Source organism: Taudactylus pleione, unplaced genomic scaffold, assembly GCF_031769625.1.
Source record: "Taudactylus pleione unplaced genomic scaffold, aTauple2 ptg000086l, whole genome shotgun sequence".
NCBI classification, from domain to species: Eukaryota; Metazoa; Chordata; class Amphibia; order Anura; family Myobatrachidae; genus Taudactylus; species Taudactylus pleione.
The window spans coordinates 21823163-21846722 of NW_028284488.1; the positions used below are offsets into that span (position 1 = coordinate 21823163).

The window sequence follows — 23560 nt, forward strand, 5'->3', positions numbered from 1 at the left end:
GAACAAGGTCATCTCTCCTCATGTGTTGTTAAGTAATTCTGCATTTTGCGGGTAGGTTGGCTGGTCCCAGGGGAGGAGCCAGCTACTGTGGAGCAATCAATGTCGGGGGGCCCCAATATTTGTGATGCCCTGGCTAGGTCTGCCAATGTGGGCAAGACAACTGTCAGGAGACCAGCCAGGACCAGTTGTCTGTGGGCCCCTTCATCAATGCGGGCCCTGGTGCACTGCACTGCCGAGAGTTACGCCCAGGGCCGTAACTAGGGTGGTGCGGCTGGTGCCACCGCACAGAGCGCAACTCCCTGAGGGCGGGCCACCGGCTGTCCACCTCATTCCCCTCTCTCTGACAGTGCTGGGTGCCCGCTGCTTACAGTGTGATGCGCGGCGCCCAGCTCTGTAAAGCACAGCCACAGAAAGCAGCTGCAGCCTCCCCTCTTCAGGTGACTCACTCCCGAGTCCCAGCCAGCAATTTCAAGACCCAGGGAGCAACGCGCGGCGCTGTGTGTGCAGATAGTGGATGACTGTCTGTGTGTGACAGTGTCACTTCTGAGTGAGGAGCAGCTCCGCCCCTGTAGTGCACTCTGACTGCACGGCATCAGCACATCAGTCTGCTGCCGGGGACTGGACATGGACACTAAACAGGAGGAGTGAGCACTGGGGTGGGGGCCGGAGCTGCCTGATGAGTCCTCGAATCTTTAAACTACTATAAGGTGAACTGCTTCAGTTATCATGTAGTCCCACCCCCACCCCAGTGCTCAGTCTGTACACAGCCCCCGCAGCAGACATGATAGGACAGGAGGAAAAAGCAGACTCAGAGGAGCCAGAAGACAGCCCTGGGTGCCTGTCACTTTCCAGCCAGTGTTGTTAAAGGTAAGTGTAGCCTGCGTGGGAAGGGGGGTGGGGGATGGGTTAGAGCACTATGTGGGAGAGGGGGCAGGGAAAGCACTATGTGGGATTGGGGAAAGCACTTTGTGGAAATTAATGTTAGGAGTGAAAAGCATTATCTGGGAGTGGGGGCAGGGGAAAACACTTAGATGGGGGAAGCACTATGTGGAATGGGGGCAGGGAAAGCACATGGGATAAGCACTATGTGGGATGGGGGGAAACACTATATGGGATCAGGGCCGGTTCTATACATTATGGAGCTCAGGGCGAATGTTCACAGTTGCGCGCCACCCCCCCCCCAAAAAAAAACCCTAAATTTTTCAGATGACGTTCCTCTGCGCATGTCTTTGCGGAACACCCCAATTCATCACACTGTGGGGTGTGCCCAGCACTTATGAAGGTGCTGGGCTTCCCCCAAGCTCTCCCCTCGTGGCGAATAATTACCATGTGCAGTAATGCGCCTTACACAGTAATGCCCTGTATTAACACATTATGCCACACACAGTAATGCCCTTTATAAACACATTATGCCACACACAGTAATGCCCTGTATAACACATTATGCCACATGCTGTAATGCCCTTTATAAACACATTATGCCAAACACAGTAATGCCCTGTATAACACATTATGCCACATGCTGTAATGCCCTTTATAAACACATTATGCCACACGCCGAAATGCCCTGTATAACACATTATGCCACACGCAGTAATGCCCTGTATAACACATTATGCCACACGCTGTAATGCCCTGTATAACACATTATGCCACACCCAGTAATGCCCTGTATAACACATTATGCCACACGCAGTAATGCCCTGTATAACACATTATGCCACACGCAGTAATGCCCTGTATAACACATTATGCCACACGCAGTAATGCCCTGTATAACACATTATGCCACACGCTGTAATGCCCTGTATAACACATTATGCCACACCCAGTAATGCCCTGTATAACACATTATGCCACACCCAGTAATGCCCTGTATAACACATTATGCCACACGCAGTAATGCCCTGTATAACACATTATGCCACATGCAGTAATGCCCTGTATAACACATTATGCCACATGCAGTAATGCCCTGTATAACACATTATGCCACATGCAGTAATGCCCTTTATAAACCAATTATGCCACATGCAGTAATGCCCTGTATAACACATGCAGTAATACCCTGTACAACACATTATGCCACATGCAGTAATGGCCTGTATAACACATTATGCCACATGGAGTAATGCCCTGTATAACACATTATGCCACATGCAGTAATGGCCTGTATAACACATTATGCCACATGGAGTAATGCCCTGTATAACACATTATGCCACATGCAGTAATGCCCTGTATAACACATTATGCCACATGCAGTAATGGCCTGTATAACACATTATGCCACATGTAATGCCCTGTATAACACATTATGCCACATGCTGTAATGGCCTGTATAACACATTATGCCACATGGAGTAATGCCCTGTATAACACATTATGCCACATGCAGTAATGGCCTGTATAACACATTATGCCACATGCAGTAATGGCCTGTATAACACATTATGCCACATGCAGTAATGGCCTGTATAACACATTATGCCACATGCAGTAATGGCCTGTATAACACATTATGCCACATGCAGTAATACCCTGTATAACACATTATGCCACATTCAGTAATGGCTTTTATAACACATTATGCCACATGCAGTAATGGCCTGTATAACACATTATGCCACATGCAGTAATGCCCTGTATAACACATTATGCCACATGCAGTAATGGCCTGTATAACACATTATGCCACATGCAGTAATGCCCTGTATAACACATTATGCCACATGCAGTAATACCCTGTATAACACATTATGCCACATGCAGTAATGGCTTTTATAACACATTATGCCACATGCAGTAATGGCCTGTATAACACATTATGCCACATGCAGTAATGCCCTGTATAACACAATATGCCATACGCAGTAAAAACCTGTATAACACATTATGCCACATGCAGTAATGCCCTGTATAATACATTGTGCCTCACACAGTAATGCCCTTTATAATGCAGTATCCCCAATTCAAATTACGCCACACATTAGTCTCTTATTCATGTTATGACACACAGTGGTGCCCCTTTTACACAATGGCCAAATTAGTGCCCTATATACACAAGGCTCACAGTAATGAGTAGTAGTGCTCCTAATACAATACCCACAGTAGTAGTGCCCCTAATACAATGCCAACAGTAGCAGTGCCCCTAATACAATGCCCACAGTAGTAGTGCCCCTTATAGAATGCTCACAGCAGTGGTGCCCCTTACACAATGGCCCCAGTAGTGGTGCCCCCATGCAGTGCCCTCAGTAGTGCCCGCAGTGGTAATTCCCAGAGTGTTAATGCCCCCATTGGTAAAGTCCCCTATAGTAGTGCCCCCATTGGTAATGCCCCCAATAGTAGTGCCCCCTATAGTAGTGCGCACAGTAGGAATGCCCCATATAGTAGTGCCCACAGTTGTAATGCCCCCATTAGTGCCCCCAGTAGTAATGTCCCCTTAATGACATGCCCCCAGTAGTAATGCCCCCTTATAGACATGCCCCCAGTAGTAATGCCCCCTTATAGACATGCCCTCGTTAGTAATGCCCCTTTTTAGACATGCCCCCAGTAGTAATGCCCCCTTATAGACATGCCACCAGTAGTAATGCCCCCCAGTAGTAAAGCCCCCTTATAGACATGCCCCCCAGTAGTAATGCCCCCTTATAGACATGCCCCCCAGTAGTAATGCCCCATTATAGACATGCAAACATACATACAAACATACAAATACAATACTTACCTTAGGCCCCGCTCCTGCGTCCGCTGCCGTCCTGTCCGACCGCGGCTCCACCACGGATCTATAGGAGAGACGTCATGACGTCCCTCCCATAGTGCTCTCTGCTGGAGCCGGATCTCAGGAGTGAGCTCCGGCTCCACGGATCTATGGGAGAGACGTCATGACGTCCCTCCCATAGTGCTCTATGCGGGAGCTTCGGCTGCCGCTGCAGGGAGGGAGCCGGGAGCCCGCTGATAACAAATATCAACGGGCGCCCGGCAACGCGGGGGTGACCGGCGGTGTTTTTCTTTTTCTTATGGAATTTTTTTTTCCCCTCCTGGAGACTCAGTGGCGCCCTCTAGGAGCTGGCGCTCCGGGCGACGGCCTTGTTAGCCCGCCCCTAGAACCGCCACTGTGTGGGATGGGGGCAGGGAAAACACTATGTTAAATGGGGGGCAGGGAAAGCACTATGTAAAATGGGGGGCAGGGAAAGCACTATGTAAAATGGAGGGCAGGGAAAGCACTATGTGAAATGGGATAAGCACTCTTGGCTTCTTGCAAAACAGATTTAATAAGAATCCTATACTACATAGACAGATTAACACAATAACAATAACACATAAATAAATCTCACATAATATGGAGCTGCTGTTCTCACCAAATTAAGCTCAGATATGGGTACTATAAAAATCATTTTGATAGCGATATTAAGGATGGACTGGATATGATTTGTATAGTGCCCAAATTTGTGCATTTTTTTTTATATAGGCTGTTTTGGGGGTTTGGGGGCACCAATGCTCTCTCTCACACGGGGCACCAAAATTTCTAGTTACGGCTCTGGTTACGCCCCTGGTAAATATGTATCTATGTCAAAGTGTTTAATGCTTGTATCTGTCTCATAGTATACTTATGTAATCCTGTATGTTATATGTCTATGTATGGCAATACAGAACTCAAGGTGCCTAAAGCTGGGTACAGACTGGCAATTGATCGGCCAATATATTTTGTGCCCATCAGCCAGTGTGTACCAGCTATATGTCTGTACGACGTCGTTCACAGACATATCGCTTCGGCTGTGCTGCACAGATAATGGTAGATAGATCTGTCCATCGTGCTGTGCCCGTACACTTGCAGTGGAGGCCGCGACACGCCCCCCGGCCAGCAGGACCCGCAGATAGATGATGGTTGTTCAGTGTGTATGAACAACCATCACCTGCAGATATATCTTTTAGGTGTGTATCCAAATAATTATCTAAAATAGAGCCAGGATTAAATGTCACTTGTTGATCCTTAAGTATCTTGATTATTGTATGTGTGTGGGTGTAAATTTCAAAATGTTATATATAAACAGAGCTGTGATTCTTATTTACTTTACAATGTGCAGTTTTAATCTGGTGATATGGCAACCCTAAATATAACTGGTAGGTATGATATGTAGTCATTATGTCAACTTTCAGATATCGACATTCACAATCTCAACACTGAGAAAATATTTACATTGTCAGAATGTCGACACATGATTTTAGGGTTAAGGTTGGTCTGCAATTAGGGTATTGGTACGATTAAAATGGACAATATGAACGATATTGATCATATCGTTCATATCGTGCATTTTTTGGTGCCCAACGACCTGCGATGCACGGGCATGCATGATCGAAATCGACCATCGCCCGTGCATGCAGGCCAACCTGGTCAATATCGACCAGGTTGGTGGATCAATGATCCGCAATCGTTGATCACGGATCACTGTAGTCGTTGGTGAGTTGGTGGTGTGCTGGATGATCGATACTGATTTTCCAGCACACCCGGGAGATCGAACAACGATATCGTTATTGTTGTCGATTGTCCCATCTGTACGCACCATTAGGCTTAAGTCCCATACACATTACACAATATCTTTAACGATTTGGCCAATTGCGACACATCTTAACGACCAATCGTTAAAGATGTGTAGTGTGCATGCGCACTCCCGTGTGGTCATCAGCCTCATTGCCTGATCCTATGTGCAGCATGTAAGATCAGGCAATTCGGCTGACTATCCCATGCAGCGCTATGCGGGGGGCCGGCATATCGGACAGTCGGGCACCAGATCGCCCAGTGTGTACGAACCGCCCGATATGTCGGCCCGTCGGTGCTGGAATTGATGGCGACATTGCTGGGTAAACAAATCATTTAGTGTGTACCCAGCTTTAGAGTTAGGTTAAAATACCATGGACAATATTCTGACTGTCACATTAGGTCAGTGTCGACATTGTAAATATTGGCATTTTAAATGTTGACACATTGAACATGTTGAGACCCTGAAAGCTGACCATGTCGACATTATGCTGCCGACATACCCGTAGGTATGGATGCATGAATTAAAGGGGAGGGGGATGTCAATGTCAAGAATTTGTTGAGAACCCTTATAACAATGAACCTGTATATTAAATATTCTAATCAAAGAACTTGTCCAATTACATCCAAAAAGAATATAGATCTAGGATGGTGGACCTCAGAATAAGAATATCAAATCTTACAAGAAAACACTTTTTGATAGTAGGGCAGTCTGAGGTCACCTTTGGAAATACATTAATTAGAAAAGTAATCTTTGCATTTAAACAAAATAGCTAGATAATCCCCTTAGGACATTATCATGGCTAATGATGTAGTATGTTATATATTAAAAATAATTGGTAAAGGTAGTGTGAATGTGATAATTTAAATAAAATCAAAATGCCCCCCAAAAATTAAGACTTAAACACCCTGGGGGAATGTATGAAGGGGCGTAATGGGGTTTAGTGGTATCAGTACACGCTATGTGCACTGATACCGCTTCTGCCCCATGTATTAATGTGAGGTTAGGTGTTAAATGACAAGGGCGCTACAATGTATGAGTGGTACGTTGCAGCTATCGATTTCAACAGCTGCAGCTGGCGTTGTCCTACCACAGCAGTGACAGCACTGTCCCTGGCTGTGGCGGCTGCTGAGCTACGGGAGATCTCGCAATGCTTGCGAGAGCTCATGCATGCCCACTGGAGCCGGCCAGTAGGTGAGACACAGCGCATCAGCATTAGGCTGATGTGCTGTGGGGTCTGCAGGGATCGCTGGAGGAGGGGAGTTTTCACTTCATCACTGAGGCGAAGCAGAAAGAGCAATAGCGGCACAATCCGTGCCACTATAATACATCAAGGCTATTTATTAATGTGTGCATTATTATTAGTGCTATTATTTGAAGTGGGCCCACATCATATAATAGCACCAATAATAATGCACACATTAAAAAATAACCTTGGACATTATTATTGAGGCTATTTTGTAATAAATTAACATACTGTACATCCATGACTTCTTTATCTTTAAGAACCTCAACCTTCTGGCAATAACAGAAACATGGCAAACACAGTCAGATACTGCCTCCCCTGCAGCACTAACACAGTGGTCTCCATTTCACACAGAAACAGCAAAGAAGGTGGGGTTGGAATATTACTGTCCCATTTTTTTTTACAAACACAGTTCTACCACAGGTTCCATCGCTCACATTTACATCACTTGAAGTATATTCTAGCAGAATTTTCACCCCATTCTCTCTGCATGTTGCTGCTATCTATCGCCCACAACAACAATTTCTGGAACATTTTTCTTATGCTCTGACATCCCCACCATCATCATCTGTGATATCAAAGCTGTGTACACACCTAGACAACCAAATGAGCCAACGATGCGGTGTAACGATATATTGCATCGCCATACACGGTGCACGATCTGCTGTACGACTGTACGATATATTGTTACATGTCTAATGTAACTATACCGCATCGTCCATGACAGCGTCCCATCTGTTGTGCAGCACACCTGACGGGAAGATGCGACCACCCAATTCATTGGACGTTGTATTCAGGGTACACACTAAACGCTGGTCATTCCGATCCGTCAAGGACGCTATATCACGTCATGTGTACCCAGCTTAAGACACACATTAGAGTGAAAAAGATACTTGGTACAAGTCGAGTTGCACGGAACCTGGCACGCCGAGAAGGGCTGTTTGGCGCAACTGCACCAATAAAGACACATCTGTAAGAACACATCTGGGTGCATTGTATTTCTCTTGTATGAAATGATTTGTGTGCTGCAATTTAATCTGATTATATTATCAGATCACATGAGATTAATCACATCCATTCACAGAAAAAATTAAGGCAACTGTGGACCTTAAGAACATAAATATTTTGGTACTACATAATGAAATATAGAAATAGTAATGTAAAGGAGAATACAAAAGGACAATAAATGACAATAAAAAAATGAAGGAGACAATGGAGATGTAGACGTACCTTGAAAAGTCTCCTTTTGCTTCCTAAAAGAGAAACAAAAACAAAAAACATGGTTAGATAAACCCACCCATAATCATCTCATCTTAATAATAATGATTTTATTTATATAGCGCTTTTCTCCTAAAGGACTCAAAGTGCTTTACATCTTAAGTATATTATATTTTTAAAATAGTCTCATAAGTACAATTACTCTCACCCTTCATATATAGATAACGTTTAACTCCTTTGTGGCAGATATAAAAATGGGGCCCAACAAATGTTGATCCAGTGTGGTTATGTTTACTTGTACAATGTTGATGCCATTAGCTCAGATTCCCAAACTCTGCCATTAAGGCCCCCAAACATCAGCAATTAATTGGGGCAATTTGGCATTTTGCAGATGATTGAGTAAAAAAATCTGCAGTGTATGGGGTTCACAGATCGCAGATTCCGACCAAAAAGTGATTGGAATTGGTAAATCAGGTTGTCCAACATGTTGGATTTCACAGACCATGCTGGGCTGTAGATTGCTAGTGTATGGTAACAAACAGCAAATTTGGAGACTGACACTAGTAAAAAGATGAGTCTTTCACAATGGGCAGATCTGTTATTTGCTGAAAACGATCTGCAAATCACTGAAAAATATCTGTAATGTATGCTCGCAGATTGGTGGATTGGGGAATCTTTAAATTGGGCAAAACTAACACAGAATCTTTGTATTTTATTGTGATTGTCTGTGTACAGGCCCCATTCCAATTCAGGTTTTAAGGATATCCATGCTTGAGCACACGTGACTTAATTAGTACCTCAGTCAATTTGATATAACCATCTGGACTCAAGCATGGATATCCTTAAAACCTGGACTGTAATGGCGGAGTTAGCTGGAGCACCTGTAGTAAGACAGTGTTGGGCTCTTTTTGACTTTGGAGCAAAGCAAGAAGCAAGTAATACCCCTTTGAGATATAAGCAAAAACCCGGGAATTTGCTAGGGAATGTTGAGTCGACCCAGGTCCTCCTTATGTCTGAAAGGGTCTGACCCAGGTTGACAGTCTCAGGTCTATGACACTGCAATTGACCAGGGTTATTCTTACAACCTGTGTCAGTGCACTGGCTTATGTATGAAAAGCATAACCAGAGTCTTGATGACCCGGGTCATGGCTCAAAGGACTTGATTGGCGGGAACAGAACCGCTCGGAGATTACATCGTCTCTATGTGTCTACTGTTAGACGGAAAACCTGGTACACTGGAAGACCCAGGTCCGTGTAGGGTGAATAACCCTGGTTCATCACTCAGGTGTGAAAGGGGCGCAAGTACTAAACCCAGGCTTCAACCTGTGTTCAGTATATAGCCGTGGCCAAAAGTTTTGAGAATTACAAGAATTGGTTTTCACAAAGTTTGCTGCTTCAGTGTTTTTAGACCTTTTTGTCAGATGTTACTGAAGTAAAATAACAAGCATTTCATAAATGTCAAAGGCTTTATTGACAATTACATTAAGTTTATGCAAAGAGTCAATATGTGCAATGTTGACCCTTCTTTTTCAAGACCTCTGCAATTACCTGCCTCTTGAGGATTAACCACAAGTTCTCAATGGGATTAAGGTCTGTGGAATTTCCTGGCCATGGACCCAAAATTTCGATATTTTGTTCCCTGAGCCACTTAGTTATCACTTTTGCCTTATGGCAAGGTGCTCCATCATGCTGGAAAAGGCATTGTTCATCACCAAACTGTTTTTGAATGATTGGGAGAAGTTGCTCTTGGAGGATGTTTTGGTACCATTCTTTATTCATGGCTGTGTTCTTAGGCAAAATTGTGAGTGAGCCCACTCCCTTGGCTGAGAAGCAACCCCACACATGAATGGTCTCAGGATGCTTTGCTGTTCACAGGACTGATGGTAGCGCTCACCTTTCCTTCTCCGGACAAGCATTTTCAGATGCCCCAAACAATCTGAAAGGGGATTCATCAGAGAAAATAACTACCCCAGTCCTCAGCAGTTCAATCCCTCTACATTTTGCAGAATATCAGTCTGTCCCTGATGTTTTCCTGGAGAGAAGTGGTTTCTTTTCTGCCCTTCTTGACATCAGGCCATCCTCCAAAAGTTTTTGCCTCACTGTGCATGAAGATGCACTCACACCTGCCTGCTGCCATTCCTGAGCAATTTCTGCACTGGTGGTGCCCCGATCCCGCAGCTGAATCAACTTTAGGAGACAGTCCTGGCGCTTGCTAGACGTTCTTGGGTGCCCTGAAGCCTTCTTCACAACTATTGAACCTCTCTCCTTAAAGTTCTTGATGATCCGATAAATGGTTGATTTAGGTGCAATCTTACTAGCAGCAATATCCTTGCCTGTGAAGCCCTTTTTGTGTAAAGCAATGATGACTGCACATGTTTCCTTGCAGGCAACCAAGGTTAACAGTGGAAGAACAATGATTTCAAGCTCCACCCTCCTTTTAAAGCTTCCAGTCTGTTATTCTAACTCAATCAACATGACAGAGTGATCCCCAGTCTTGTCCTCGTCAACACTCATCTGTGTTAACGAGAGAATCACTGACATGATGTCAGCTGGGCCTTTTGTGGCGGGCTCAAATGCAGTTGCAATGTTTTTGGGATTAAGGGCCCGATTCAGACCCACTCGCTAGATGCGTTCGCACGCAGTAGTCAGCTGCCAAAGTATGCAAATCCGGCGATCACATGGCACGACATTAGCATGCCCACTATGTCTTGGCATGCGATCGCGGTGTGTACTTAGACGCCCACCAGCCTGTCATAAAACGACCAATTTCCCTTAGTAATACACGTCATCTCCAGGAACTGTATTCAACAATCGGTAACATCGAGTAACATCGGACCCATACGCAGCACTTGTGGCTGACCATACCCTACCGCAAGCACTGCGAGTGCTTCAGTGTGTAATTCAGCCATGTGACGTGTATTATGATGCTGCAACTTAATTATGTACGCCCCTGAAACGGCGTTAAGACGCACAGACACGCCTGCGTTTGCACCACCACACCCCCGTTTCCTTCGACCAACCCCTCTAACCACCCACAAACGGCTGGTCCTGTCACTCATTCTTGCAAGGCGTCTATGTACAGGTTGTGAACGCTTCCCGATCTCATGGACTAGTTCGCGCACTGCGTCATATACGCATTCGCACATTGTAAACATCGGCAGGCTACGTGCGAACGCAGCCTAGCGAGCGGGTCTAAATCGGGTCTTAAGTTCATTGTCATTGCAAAGAGGGACTTTGCAGTTAATTGCAATTCATCTGATCACTCTTCATTACATTCTGGAGTATATGCAAATTGCCATCATAAAAACTGAAGCAGCAGAATTTGTGAAAACCTATACTTGTGTCATTCTCCAAACTTTTGGCCATGGCTGTACAGGTTCCAAGCCGGGTTAAAGCTGGGGTTTATGTCTGAAAGAGGTATAAATTACTCCACACTGAATGTCAGGGCCAACACAGCTTAAGTGTGAAAAGGGTCGACCTGGGAAGAACACAGGTCTGCAATGTGGTGTGAAAGGGGTTCTCTGAGCTGGGACCCGGGTTTTAACCAAATTGTCCCAATTAATTGTTGAAAACCCGGCCCAGAGCCGTGTATTTGACGGCGCGTATGTCTAAAAGGGGTATAACTGTATCTGAAACAGACCATGCTGAAATGCAAGGGGCGCATTTTTGAATGCAGGGTGAATACTGGTTGTACTTGCATGTAGCCCACAAATGCTATACTCTTATAGCTTAGGGCAGGGTTGCCTACCTTTAATATTCTCTTCCCGGGAGAAGCCCGGGTAAGAGAAGCAGCAGGGGGCCGACAGGGGCGGGGCTTGACGAATAACGTCATTAAGCCCCGCCCCCTCACGGTAAAATTATCGCGATTGGGCACAATTTACATAGGGGCGGGGCCAAATGCTGTGATTCATGCAGAATCACAGCTTAAGCCCCACCCCCTTCACGGGGACCCGCGATTGCCGCAGGTATTCTCCTAATTCTGCCCACTTCACTAGGAAGTGGGCAGAATGCGGGAGAAATGCCTACCCTTCCGGGGGTGCGGGGGGTTACCCGAAAAATCGGGGGCCTCCCGCGAAAACCGGGAGGGTAGGCATGTATGGCTTAGGGTTTCCCAAACTCGGTCCTCAATGCACCCTAACAGTCCTGGTTTTAAGGATATCCATGCTTGTGCACAGATGGTACTGTATAATCAAACTGACTGAGGTACTAATTAAGTCATGTGCTTTAGTATGGAAGACCTGGACTGTTAGGGTGCCAGAGTTTGGGATACGCTGATATAGCCTTATTTTTAGACTGCATTTTAGATTGAGTTTGGACACAGCAATATCTCTGCACATTTTACATCTGCCCCAACTGCGAGTGTAACATGGTTTTACCAAGGCGCTCCCAATTCTGAATCAGTCCCTGTATCTCTATTGATCACAGGCTTGCCGACATTTAGCTCCCTCCTTCCGGGAGGGAGCTGTCGGGCTTACATGGCTGGGGGCATGACGCGGCCAAAGGGGGTGGGGCCCGGCACCTGACAGGGCGTGACAGCGCGATCGCGTCAACGTGGCCCTGCCCCCTCTTCACAATGCCGTGATTAATGGCATTGTGCAGCCGCGGGCGGAGCCACAATGACGCGATTCAGCGTGAACCGCATCACCGCCCCCCATGCTGCTGGGGTTTTTACTTAAAAGCGCGGGGGGGTGCGAACACATAGTCGGGGCCGGGAGGATTGCCTGCCTTCCCGGGAGGTCGGGAGCGGAACCCAATTTTCGGGAGGCCCCCGACCAAATCGGGAGGGTAGGCAAGTATGATTGATCATCAGCAGTACAAATTTATCCACAGCTACAGTTTCCTGTTGTTTCATGCTGTAGCAGTCGATATTTGCATTTATTTATTTTGGTAGGTTATAATCCTCCAGGGGTGTGGGGAATAGCTGTAGTGCTGTTGGCACTAGGGCTGGCTGTAATCAGGAAGTGGGGCCCACACTTTTATTGCAGGCCCAATTCATTTGGGGAAGTCAGCCCTGGTGCCAGCTGGCCTAGGGCTGGTGGAATGATGGTTGGTGACCCCACACTGCCAATCTTCCCTCTATGGTTCCACCAGCCCTGGCTGGTCATGCCTACCACATGCTCTTTGTCCCTCTGATTTTCTCATTACCAGTCTAGGCTTAAAGGCCTAGGGCCAGACTTGCAGATACTCTGGCAGCCCCCGCTGGGAGGGGGCAGCCAGGTTGCGCAAGCAGGGGGCGTGGCTCTGCACAAGGGGCGTGGCCGGGCATAGTACCCGCTAATGGGGGCGGAGCGCGGGCATGGCCACGGAATGGCATCATTTTGGCCCTGTCCCCACTACACAAAGCCGAGATTTTCGCCATTGTGAAGCAGGGGGTGGGGTCATGATGAAGCGATTCAGCACAAATCGCGTCATCGGCCCCCCTGCTGCAGGAGTTTTTGTGGAAATTGAGGGGGGTAGTCGGCTGCCGGCCGGGAGGAATACCTGCTTTTCCGGGGGGCCGGGAGCAGCACCAGATTAGAAAGTAGGTAAGTATACCTAGGGCTGATTATTAATTGGGGGATCGTACATCATTTTCTTAAAATTTTAGAGAATTTTCACAATTTAAAAATATACATGACAGCACAGACCTTCGTGATCTGTTCTGTGTTATAAATTCATTGCAGGTTGGGGGTTTTGAAACTGTTGGGGATTGATGGTGTTTTTTTTTTTTTTTAGAAGCCCAAACCAACCTTTAGTAAATGCTGTATTTTGGGCTTAGAACCCACCCTGCTGCTTATTAAATCTAGTGCAATGTGTCCAAAGTGACAGTTAGTGGTCTTTTTTTTATCAAGCAATAACAATTTTTTGGCGGAAAGATGGGGTTATCATTGTGTTCTATTTAACCACATAACTGACAAATTTGTTTTCCAAAAACTGCTCCGAAATAGTAGTTTTTTTTTATGATTGAATTAGGTCAAGAACATTTTTATAAAACTATTTCAACGCAATTTTTTATTTTTTTTGAAACACTTTATAGCATAAAAATTAAAATTATGGTGTACTGTAGTTCTAGTCATTGACAGCTGTACCATCGATGGCCGATAGATTCAATCATCAATAGAAACAATCGATTGTTTGACATCGGTTGGGCTCCACAGACACACTGGCCTTCATTCAGAGGCGGCCGTACGGTCTACGACCGCACGGCCGCCTCGATGTTTGTCAAGTGCGCATGCGCACGAGGGAGCCGGCTCCTTCGTGCGCATGCGTGAGACCCGCTACGACCGACAGCGCCGGTTGTAGCGGGTCTCTTTCCAAAGGGGGCGAGCTGTCTATGTTGATTGACAGCTCGGCCCGTTTGGAAGGCGGCCCGGGGGGGTGGTGGCAGCCCAAACGGAGGCGTTCCCATGGGAACGCCTACCGTTTGGGGGAGGCCCCACTGACATCACTAGTGATGTCAGTGGAGAGCTTCCGGCTCTGACAGAGCCAGAAGCTCTCCGGGGCTTACGACAAGTGAGACCCTACCCTAGGGTCTCGTCGTAAGCCCCGATGGTCGCGATGGTCTCTGACCATTGCGACAATCACCCTAGCGGTTGTTAGAGCTGTGGGTGTAAACCCACAGCCTAACGACCGAAACAGAGGCGGCCGGTCAGGATGCAAGCGGCCGCCCAGTTTCTGAGCGACCACTTGCATCCTCCGACCGCCTCTGAATGAGGCCCACTGTGTGTGTGTGTGTGTGTGTATATATATATATATATATATATATATACACACACACACATATATATACATACTGTATATACATAGTATATGTATATATCCATGTGTATAGGTCACACGTATGCGTGTGTATATATATATATATATATATATATATACACACATACATACATACATACATACACACACACACACAGTATGAGTGTGTGTATATATATGCTCCCTCTACTATTTACAGCCGCTGGGGAGCCGCCAACAGGGCGGTGGGGTGGAGAGAGAGAGAAGGACAGCGCTGATAATGCTGTCCTTCTCTGCCCGGCGGCTGCTCTGCTCTGCCATCAGCCGCCGGGCTGCTGCTAGCTCCAGAGGAGGGAGAGACGGACAGCGCTATCAGCGCTGCCTTCTCTGCCCTGCCAGCAGCCGCTGGGCTCAGTGGCGTAACTTCGTCCCAGTTGCCCGGAGGAAAGATAAGTGTTGGTGCCCCCCCCCCAAAAAAAAAAAAAAACTACAAAATGCTACTGGGGAAAAATAGGAGGAGTAGTGGGAAGCACTGCAGTGGGCAGGATGGGAAGAGTAGTGGGAAGCACTGCAGGGGGCAGGATAGGAGGAGTAGTGGGAAGCACTGCAGGGGGCAGGATAGGAGGAGTAGTGGGAAGCACTGCAGGGGGCAGGATAGGAGGAGTAGTGGGAAGCACTGCAGGGGGCAGGATAGGAGGAGTAGTGGGAAGCACTGCAGAGGACAGGAGTAGTAGTGAGAAGGGACTCACCGGTAAGAAGTACTCTATGCAGATCCCGGGTCCTGGCCAGTGGTTCTCTTCCTGGGGAGAAGTGAGTGCAGGGCAGCAGCTGGGAGACTGCACCGACCGCCGGGGACTGGCTTCTGACACCACGTGTCCCAGGTCCCGGCCACTCTCCACTCTCCACCAAAGTTCAGACTCAGTGCTACTGCCAGCCGCAGGTGCACTGTCGGAGGCTCCTCAGACAGAAGGGGCAGGCACAGGGTGAGGTCGCGGGCGGTCACATGATACGTGACGTCCGCGACCCGCCGAGACCACAGGAGCGCCACTGAAGCTGATTGGCGCTCAGCTCAGCGGCTCCTCTGGCTTTCTTTTTACAGCAGAAGTGAACGAAGCCGGTGGTACTATAGGTGTAGGTGTGGTGGAACGTTCGGGACCCTGGAGACGATGGAACCAGATGCCCCCTTCAGGGCTGGAGCCCGGCGGCAACTGACTCCATTGTCTCTGGGAGTTCCGCCACTGGCTGGGCTGCTGCTCTCCGGAGGTGGGAGAGAAGGACAGCGCTATCAGCGCTGCCTTCTCTGCCCTGTCGGCGGCTGCTCTCCAAAAGGGGAAGGGAGAGAAGGACAACGCTATCAGCGCTGCCTTCTCTGCCCCAGTCAGCAGCCGCCGGGCTGCTGTCGGGGGTTGGTGCGCCTTCGTTGGGCTGTCCGATCACTGCTAGCAGTGATCAGCCGGCCCACGGGGAGGGACAGTGTGCAGAGGGACCAGGAGGTCCCTCTGTGATTGGCGGCTGCTAGAAAATTATTTTCCAGCAGCCGCCCACAGAGCTTTCCTGACTGGTCGTATCAGATACGACCATGCCAGGCAAGTGGTTAACAAGAGGACTACTGCAGAGAAATTGCAGGTTTCTTCTACGGTAGCCCTAATTGTGCCTGTTACCACAGTCCCCATAGCCTGTTATGATAGGGACTGCAAAATGGTTATATTTACCAAGCAATGAAACCTAAACTTTTTAAACTCTACAGCGAAGCCCTTTTGTCAACTTGTTTTATTCAGAAAACTATGCAGAAACTGCTTTTGTTCAGGCTTTTGAAACTCTAGCATGGGCAATAAAGCAGTAACGAAGAGGGTATCACAGATATCTCCTGAGTTAATGAAGGACCAGGAGAATACAGCAGTTCACATAGACCTCTATGGGAATTGATATGCATTCCAATTTACCACGCGTAGCTGCAATTGGTAGGTAAGCAGGATCAGAGCCTGGAAGTAAATTAATAGCTGTTACAGGTATTTATTGGATCCGCTGTCCCCACAAAAGGTTTTTATTAAATTGCCATGAAAAGGCTATGAATAGCAGTGATGCAATGTATGAGAGTAAAATAGACCACTTTAGGGGTTGTTGTATCATTTACTCCCGAATAGCAGAATTTCTTATTGCAGTATATTGCGGCAATAAGACATTATTTGACAGGGCTATGCATCAAAACCTCTTGCAGGGTCATGGGCTCCAATAAGGGGCCATGCCTGTGAATAGAAAAAAAAAAAAGTTTATTTATGAAGAGTTATTTATATAGCATATACATATTATGCAGCACTTTAAATGGAATATTTCAGACATGCACTTCAGTCCCTATCCCAGTGGAACTTACAATCTACATTCCCTTACCACATGCACACTAGGGTTAATTGCCAGCAGTCAATTAACCTACCAGTCTGTTTTTTGGAATGTGGGAGGAAACCGGAGCACCCAAAGTAAACCTATGCAAACACTAGGAGAACATACAAACTCCACAAAGATCATCCATGATCGAGAATTAAACTCATGGCCACAGTGCTTTGAGGCAGTAATGCCAACCACTATACCATCTGTGCTGCCCAAGTGATTGCTTATGTGGTCACTTATAGCTACTGTGCATACATGGCCAGTGGGCATCGGGGTATGCGCAGCCACTGGTCATTACGAAAATGGATCTCGTGGCATATAGGCTGCAATGACTAAGCTATTAGGACACAAGCTTTTCAGAGCTTAATACGTGATTTTCCCTTCCAGAACGGCTAATTGTGTCCATCTACACTGCAAGTTTTGCCTCACATTCCATAGTGCACAAGAAAACTTGTGATGCTGACATTACTGTATCTGGCCAATATGCACACAGCCCAGCATTGCGGCACATCGCAAGCAATTCAATTCCCCCATCACAATAACCAGAGAAACCTATAGGCACTGCAATTCCCAACGATACCTCTGATCTCTGCTGTGGTACCCCGTTATTACATACCCCTGATAATGAAAAGGGGCAATCTTCCACAAACTGCTGTTTTTGGAGGACTGACTGCAAAATGAGTTTGATACATTGGCCCCTTAATAACAGTATTACTTGGAAAGAAAGCCAGGGAGAACACTAAGATATTTTCTTAAATAGAAAAAATGAACCATAGGATTGATCAGAATTGCAAGCAAGAACCCTATAGTAGAAGTTTTCCCATTATTATTACTGTATAAAAGTCAGACTTCTGCTACAGAAAGTCTACGAAGTATTATTAATAATACATAATTACGTGGAAAACATACAGCAGCAGCAGCTTTAACAGGAAAAATGTTGCAAAGTAATTTCAAACAAAGCAATATATTATAATTATTATAATCTAATGAACTGTACAACATCTCCACAATGTTCCAGAATAGTCTTCGCTATGAACATATCATAAAGATAAAATTCCATCTACACAAGGACCCCATGTTTTGTTGTTCAGGAAGACTTCCTGCCAAGTCTGTTTCTGACACAGGGAACTTTCTCATGGCCAAAAGGACCTTGCTTACAGACAGGCTGCATTTCTATGGCTTGGTCTTAAAGAGGCCCTGTCTAATCATTACAGGCCTTGGGAGTTAGTGGAGGTTTTTATTCTTATGCTCTCTCCAACTTTTACAATTAGGAGAACGGGGGAAGGGGAAGTACCAGCACCACAGCCTCGAATTAATGATGCAGAAAATCCATGCATGCCACAAGGCTATTCAGCCCAGCTTATATTCCCATGTAACGCCGCTCTGTGAGTTGCTAGGAGGACCTTCAGTCCTGATCTGTTTGTGTCGGTTTCATTATAATGTCTTCTTTGATTTCCCAATTCTACAAGGTCACCTAGCAACCTCAGATAGCGGCAAATCCCAAGGTTTTGTGATTCGCTGCAACAATTTGTTCAGTTTTGTATGGCTCTTTTCAATTTAAATATTGAATTTTTGTATTGATAAACAGATAATTCATAATAACACTCAGGGGCTAGCACTATATGAAATATCAAAGCACTTTTTAGGGACTAGCGAAAAATGTACTATGTTAAAGAACTCCATCAGGGTTAGCTATTTACAGAAGTCCCCTAAACCTCAACTAGCAGAAACTGATGATAGGGAATATAGGGTTCGACTCAGACCCGCTCGCTAGATGTGTTTGCACGTTAGAGGAGTATGCAAATTTCGGCAAAGGCAGGCGATCGCACCCAAGGCATTAGCACGCCCACTATGTCTTGGTGAGTGATCGCTCTGTGCATGCAGACGCCCAATGGCTTGTGTTAAGATGCCCACTTGCACATGTCATCTCCTGGAAGTGTATGCAACCATTGGTACACTGAGTACCATCAGAAGTGCTCGCAGCGCTTGTGGCTGACCATACTCTGCTACAAGCACTGCGAGTGCGTCAGTATGAAATACAACCAAGTGACGTGTACCATGATGCTGCCTCTTAATTATGCACGCCTCTGAAACGGCGTTGAGATGCTCAGGCACGCCTGCGTTCGCACCTCCACTCCCCCCGTTTCTAGTGGCCAGCCCCTGTCACCACCCACAAATGGCTTCTCCTGTCACTCATTCAGTGGGGCTGTCTATGCTCAGCCATCGTACGCTTCCCGATCGCTCGTACTGGTTCGCGCACACTAATTGAGATGCATACACATGCGCAAAATGCAAACATACAATCAGCTGGCTGCGTGCGAACGCATCCTAGCATGCGGGTCTGAAACAGGTCCATAGATTGTTAGCCCCCACTGGGGCAGGGACTGATGTGAATGAATGCAATATTCTCTTTAAAGCACTATGTAAATTGCTAATAAATAAATAAGTCAGGATCTTGTGTTGAGTATGCTTGTTGTTTGGGGGTGCTCATTTGAATATATGGAACACAAACTTCCCTAGTATATGACCTGTAGCAAACACATGCAGAGCAACTATTACCGTTAGGCTGAAGTGGTTATTAAAACAGATTTGCTTTTTAAATTAATCCCCCTTTAAAAATACTGGCTGAGTGGAAACATGCCATTGCCTTTCTGTTGCTTGATGCTGTCTGTCAGTGACTACAATGAAACATGTTTAATAAAGGCTAATTTAAAGATGATGAATCAAATAAAACGAAGAAGAGGTCTAACCAGTAAAGTACACCTTTTCTCCCCCTGTCCTGGGCCCCAAGGTGCAGGAGGGGCTGTGGCTGCTAAACTTCATTAACAACACATAGATGCTGTGGCGTTCGTCTGGGCTGGCACAATGCAACTGGACAAACAATTAAGCCGCAAGAGGGGTAATCTCCCTGGTGACCCCTTCCCCGGGATGTGCCATAGTAATGAAGGATGCTGCCACATCATTACGTATGACATTGCACCTGCGTGGCCTCTATCCCTTCCTCCCTCCTTGCCACAGCAGCCTCCTATGAAGAGCTGGAGGTGGAACTCACACTCCACTCTAGTGAAACTGGCTGCAGACAACCTCCCCAGCCCAGACTGGCAGCCGCAGCTCACCTTAGCGTCAACTGTCACTTTTACAGGCACGATGTGTACTGTTCTATCCAGTGCTGGTGTCTGGCTTTAAATAGCCTAGAATCGCACTATACCTGCGACCGGAAGTGGCCGCGCTGCTCGTGGAGCCGCTATTAGGGCTTCACTTGGCTTAAGGTGGGAAGGTCTCACAATCTAGTGTGGCTAATCCTGTGACCGTGACATTTGAAGCGAAGGTAAGCTCAGTTCACCCATATATGCAGCATTACATTGGCGCTAATTTAAAAGTTTGTCACTATTGCTGAATGGATACATTGTATAGTTAATCTTTTCATAATATAAATGGAAAATTATAAATAGTGCCCATTTGAGATATATTTATATTTGACATATGAGCAATACACTGTTATGAAGTCTATTAAACATATAATATGTAATATAACCCTATAGTATGTGTAAACATTAAATCCAATATTTATGTCAGAAATAGTTTGTTTAGATATACAGTATACCTATATATTTTGATACGTGATCGGCTTATGTGTGAAGTTGATACCACTCAATAATCATGTCAATACATACATTGGATTATGACAGTAATAACCCATTATGATTGATTTGATATGTCATCTATTACATTGCTTGTATACTGATGAATATATTATTATCATTTTGAGTCCCCCGCCTGGGAGGGACCTGATAGACATTGTTTGCTTATAATACTGTATTTTGTTCAATCTTAGTAAGCTGTGATGCAGTTGTTAATGGCTTAATAAAGATTCAAAGTGAATCGAAACGTTAGCAGCGTAAGCACCTATTGGCACAAAAGTTGTGAATAAAAGAATAATTTACAAAACTGAAAAGAAAAAAAGTCTGGAGAGTGCCTTTTGTCCCTTGATAAGGGATGGTGAAGAGAGGTATATATTATGTATACGATGACGATGCTATTATTTAGCGTTGTGCGATTCCCACGCAATAGAACAATGTTAAAAGTCCTCATTATATAAATACATACAATTACTAAACCATTTAATATGAACAACCCTGCAAAACACGCACCACGGTGCACTCCACAAACACGTAGTCGCACAATGCTAACTAGCGTCTTTTCTTAATATACTTACACATTGCACACTTACATAGGAAGGTTCCCTAGCATTTAAGGTTAATATCCAAGGTTTTATTCATTATTAATTATGTAATAAAGCAACTGTATTTAAGATCTCAGGTTTAGTACATGATAAACAGACCGTGTTTGGTGCCATTCTGAACCACTGTTTATTTGCAGATTTCCAGTTCCATTGGCGAGGAAATCGCAACATGCGTCTGCAAATTATGGATCATACAGATATAGACATTGAAATGTACTCTGTAAATGTAATGTAATTAGCCAGTTTAGACTTTTTCTTCGGCGGGAAAAAGGACACAAAGAAGCTGTTGGAGGCTGAACTATTACAATATAAAATGACCTATGAATTGCATCGTAACAGAAGAACCAGAAAGAAGAACCAATGGGATTATGCCAATTAGTTCTATTGTATTGCCTATCTCTGTAAGGGTATATATGCAAGCTCTCTGAATCTGTTAGTTAGTCATCATTTTCTTGCTATTGATGGAGGCTTCACCTTTGATCCTGGAAATCTGGATCCAGAGCGCATGCGTATTTATTCAACTGTACCCTGTGATTGTATAATCTGTTTGCGCTAATTGTATTTAGATCACATCACTATCTAATTTTATGGTGAATAGTATCTTTTTGTGCTTTGGAGCCACAATCAAAGTCTGGAAAGAAATTATTTATTGTGCGACTTATAAAGCTTAATAGCGACATTTAGGGTGTATAGATAGGTAGGAATCAATATGGTTATCAGTTTTGGGGATGGGTTTAGGGTGTGGTGCCCCCCGTGGTTGGTGTGGCTGGGCTGCTCTGGGGTGGCACACCTTATTTAGCACCTTCAAATTATAGATTTTTTCTCTTAGTATATATATATGTACATATATAAATTTTTATATATATATATATATATATATATATTTATTTTTGTATTTTTTCTTTATTATTCTTTTCTTAGCATTTTAATTACACCTTTCACCTATGTATCACTTATTAACGCATAGTTTTGGCTTTATTCTTATTAACACATATTAACACTTTAGTTTTTCCTTGGGGTGGCTGGCCTTCGCCAGCTTTTTTGGGGTTCTGCACACCAGACCAAGTGATAGGGACCTCCAGTATAAGAAACGCCGTGACACGGCCTGGAGGCTTAGCCATATTTTGCAAATATAAGCAACTGAGGCCCTGATTCAGAGCCGGACGCTCTGACAGAGCTCGTTCTGAATCAGGGCCGTCCCTCCTTTTTGGAGCGGCCTCCTGGCCGCTCGCATAGCTGTGGGTGACCACCCACAGCTACAGCGAGTGGCCAAAATGATGGTCGCGATGGTCAAGACCATCACGACCAACGGGCTTGCGACGAGACCCTTGCAGTAGGGTCTCGCTGCCGCAAGCCCTGGAGTGCTTTTGGCGTTCCCATGGGAACGTCTCCGTCTGGGTAGCCATGCCCCCGGCACGCCCACCAAAGGGGGCGTGCTGTGAATCACCATCGACAGCACGCCCCCTGTGGTGTGAGACCCATAACGACGGCTTGGCCGTTGTTATTCGGGTCTCGCGCATGTGCACGACGGAGCCGCCTCCGTCGTGCGCATGCGCACTAGGGCAACATCGACCTGCTTGCGAGCGCTCACGAGCAGGTCTGAATTAGGCCCCGAGATCTCTGAATTATCTACCACCATGTAGTTTTCCAAATCTTATGGCTGATTCCATTCTGAGTGCTGGGGGATTACTTTTTGTTGTTTCTCAGTACTTGTCAAAAGTCTGAGCACACCAGTATATTTTAAGGAATTTTCAATTTAACTGCACAGTAACTAAATAAAACCTGTTTTATTGGATTTGTTTACAAAATAAACAACTGTTTGAACAATAAGGAAACAAAAAGAAATACTTGTTTTGACTTTTAGGCAAGTTTATTTAGGTAGTTTTAGGTAGTCTGCTTTCATTGAAGTGACGACCCTTAGCTTTGATAAGCGCTTTGCATATCCTTGGCATCCTATTTACTAATCTGGTGATTGAGGTGGCCATTCCATTTTTGTTACGACTTGAGCAAGACGCTCAAGTTGCAAATAATTAGTACACAAAATGGATGTATGTTTTGGATCGTTATCTTGTTGGAAAACGAAGTTCTGACCCACAAGTCGCCTTCTGGAGGGAATCACATGATGCACTAATATGATGTGGTTCACCTTTTGATCCATTATTCCGTCGATTATGACTAAGTCACTAACTTGGTTGCCTGTGAAACATCCCCAAA

At 45.6% G+C, this 23560-nt stretch overlaps 1 protein-coding gene across 6 annotated transcripts in view; it reads right to left on the reverse strand.

Moving 5' to 3' along the window:
- FRMD4A (FERM domain containing 4A) overlaps positions 1 to 23560 on the reverse strand; it is a 481635-nt gene that overhangs the window by 99503 nt on the left and 358572 nt on the right. For all 6 annotated transcript variants that reach the window (XR_015877834.1, XM_088468780.1, XM_088468779.1 and 3 more), the window contains exon 7: positions 8014 to 8036. Coding sequence is in view for 5 of the 6 variants with exons in the window: in XM_088468780.1 (XP_088324906.1) it covers positions 8014 to 8036 (23 nt within the window). In the remaining variant the exon portion in view is untranslated. The remainder of the gene's footprint in view (positions 1 to 8013; positions 8037 to 23560) is intronic.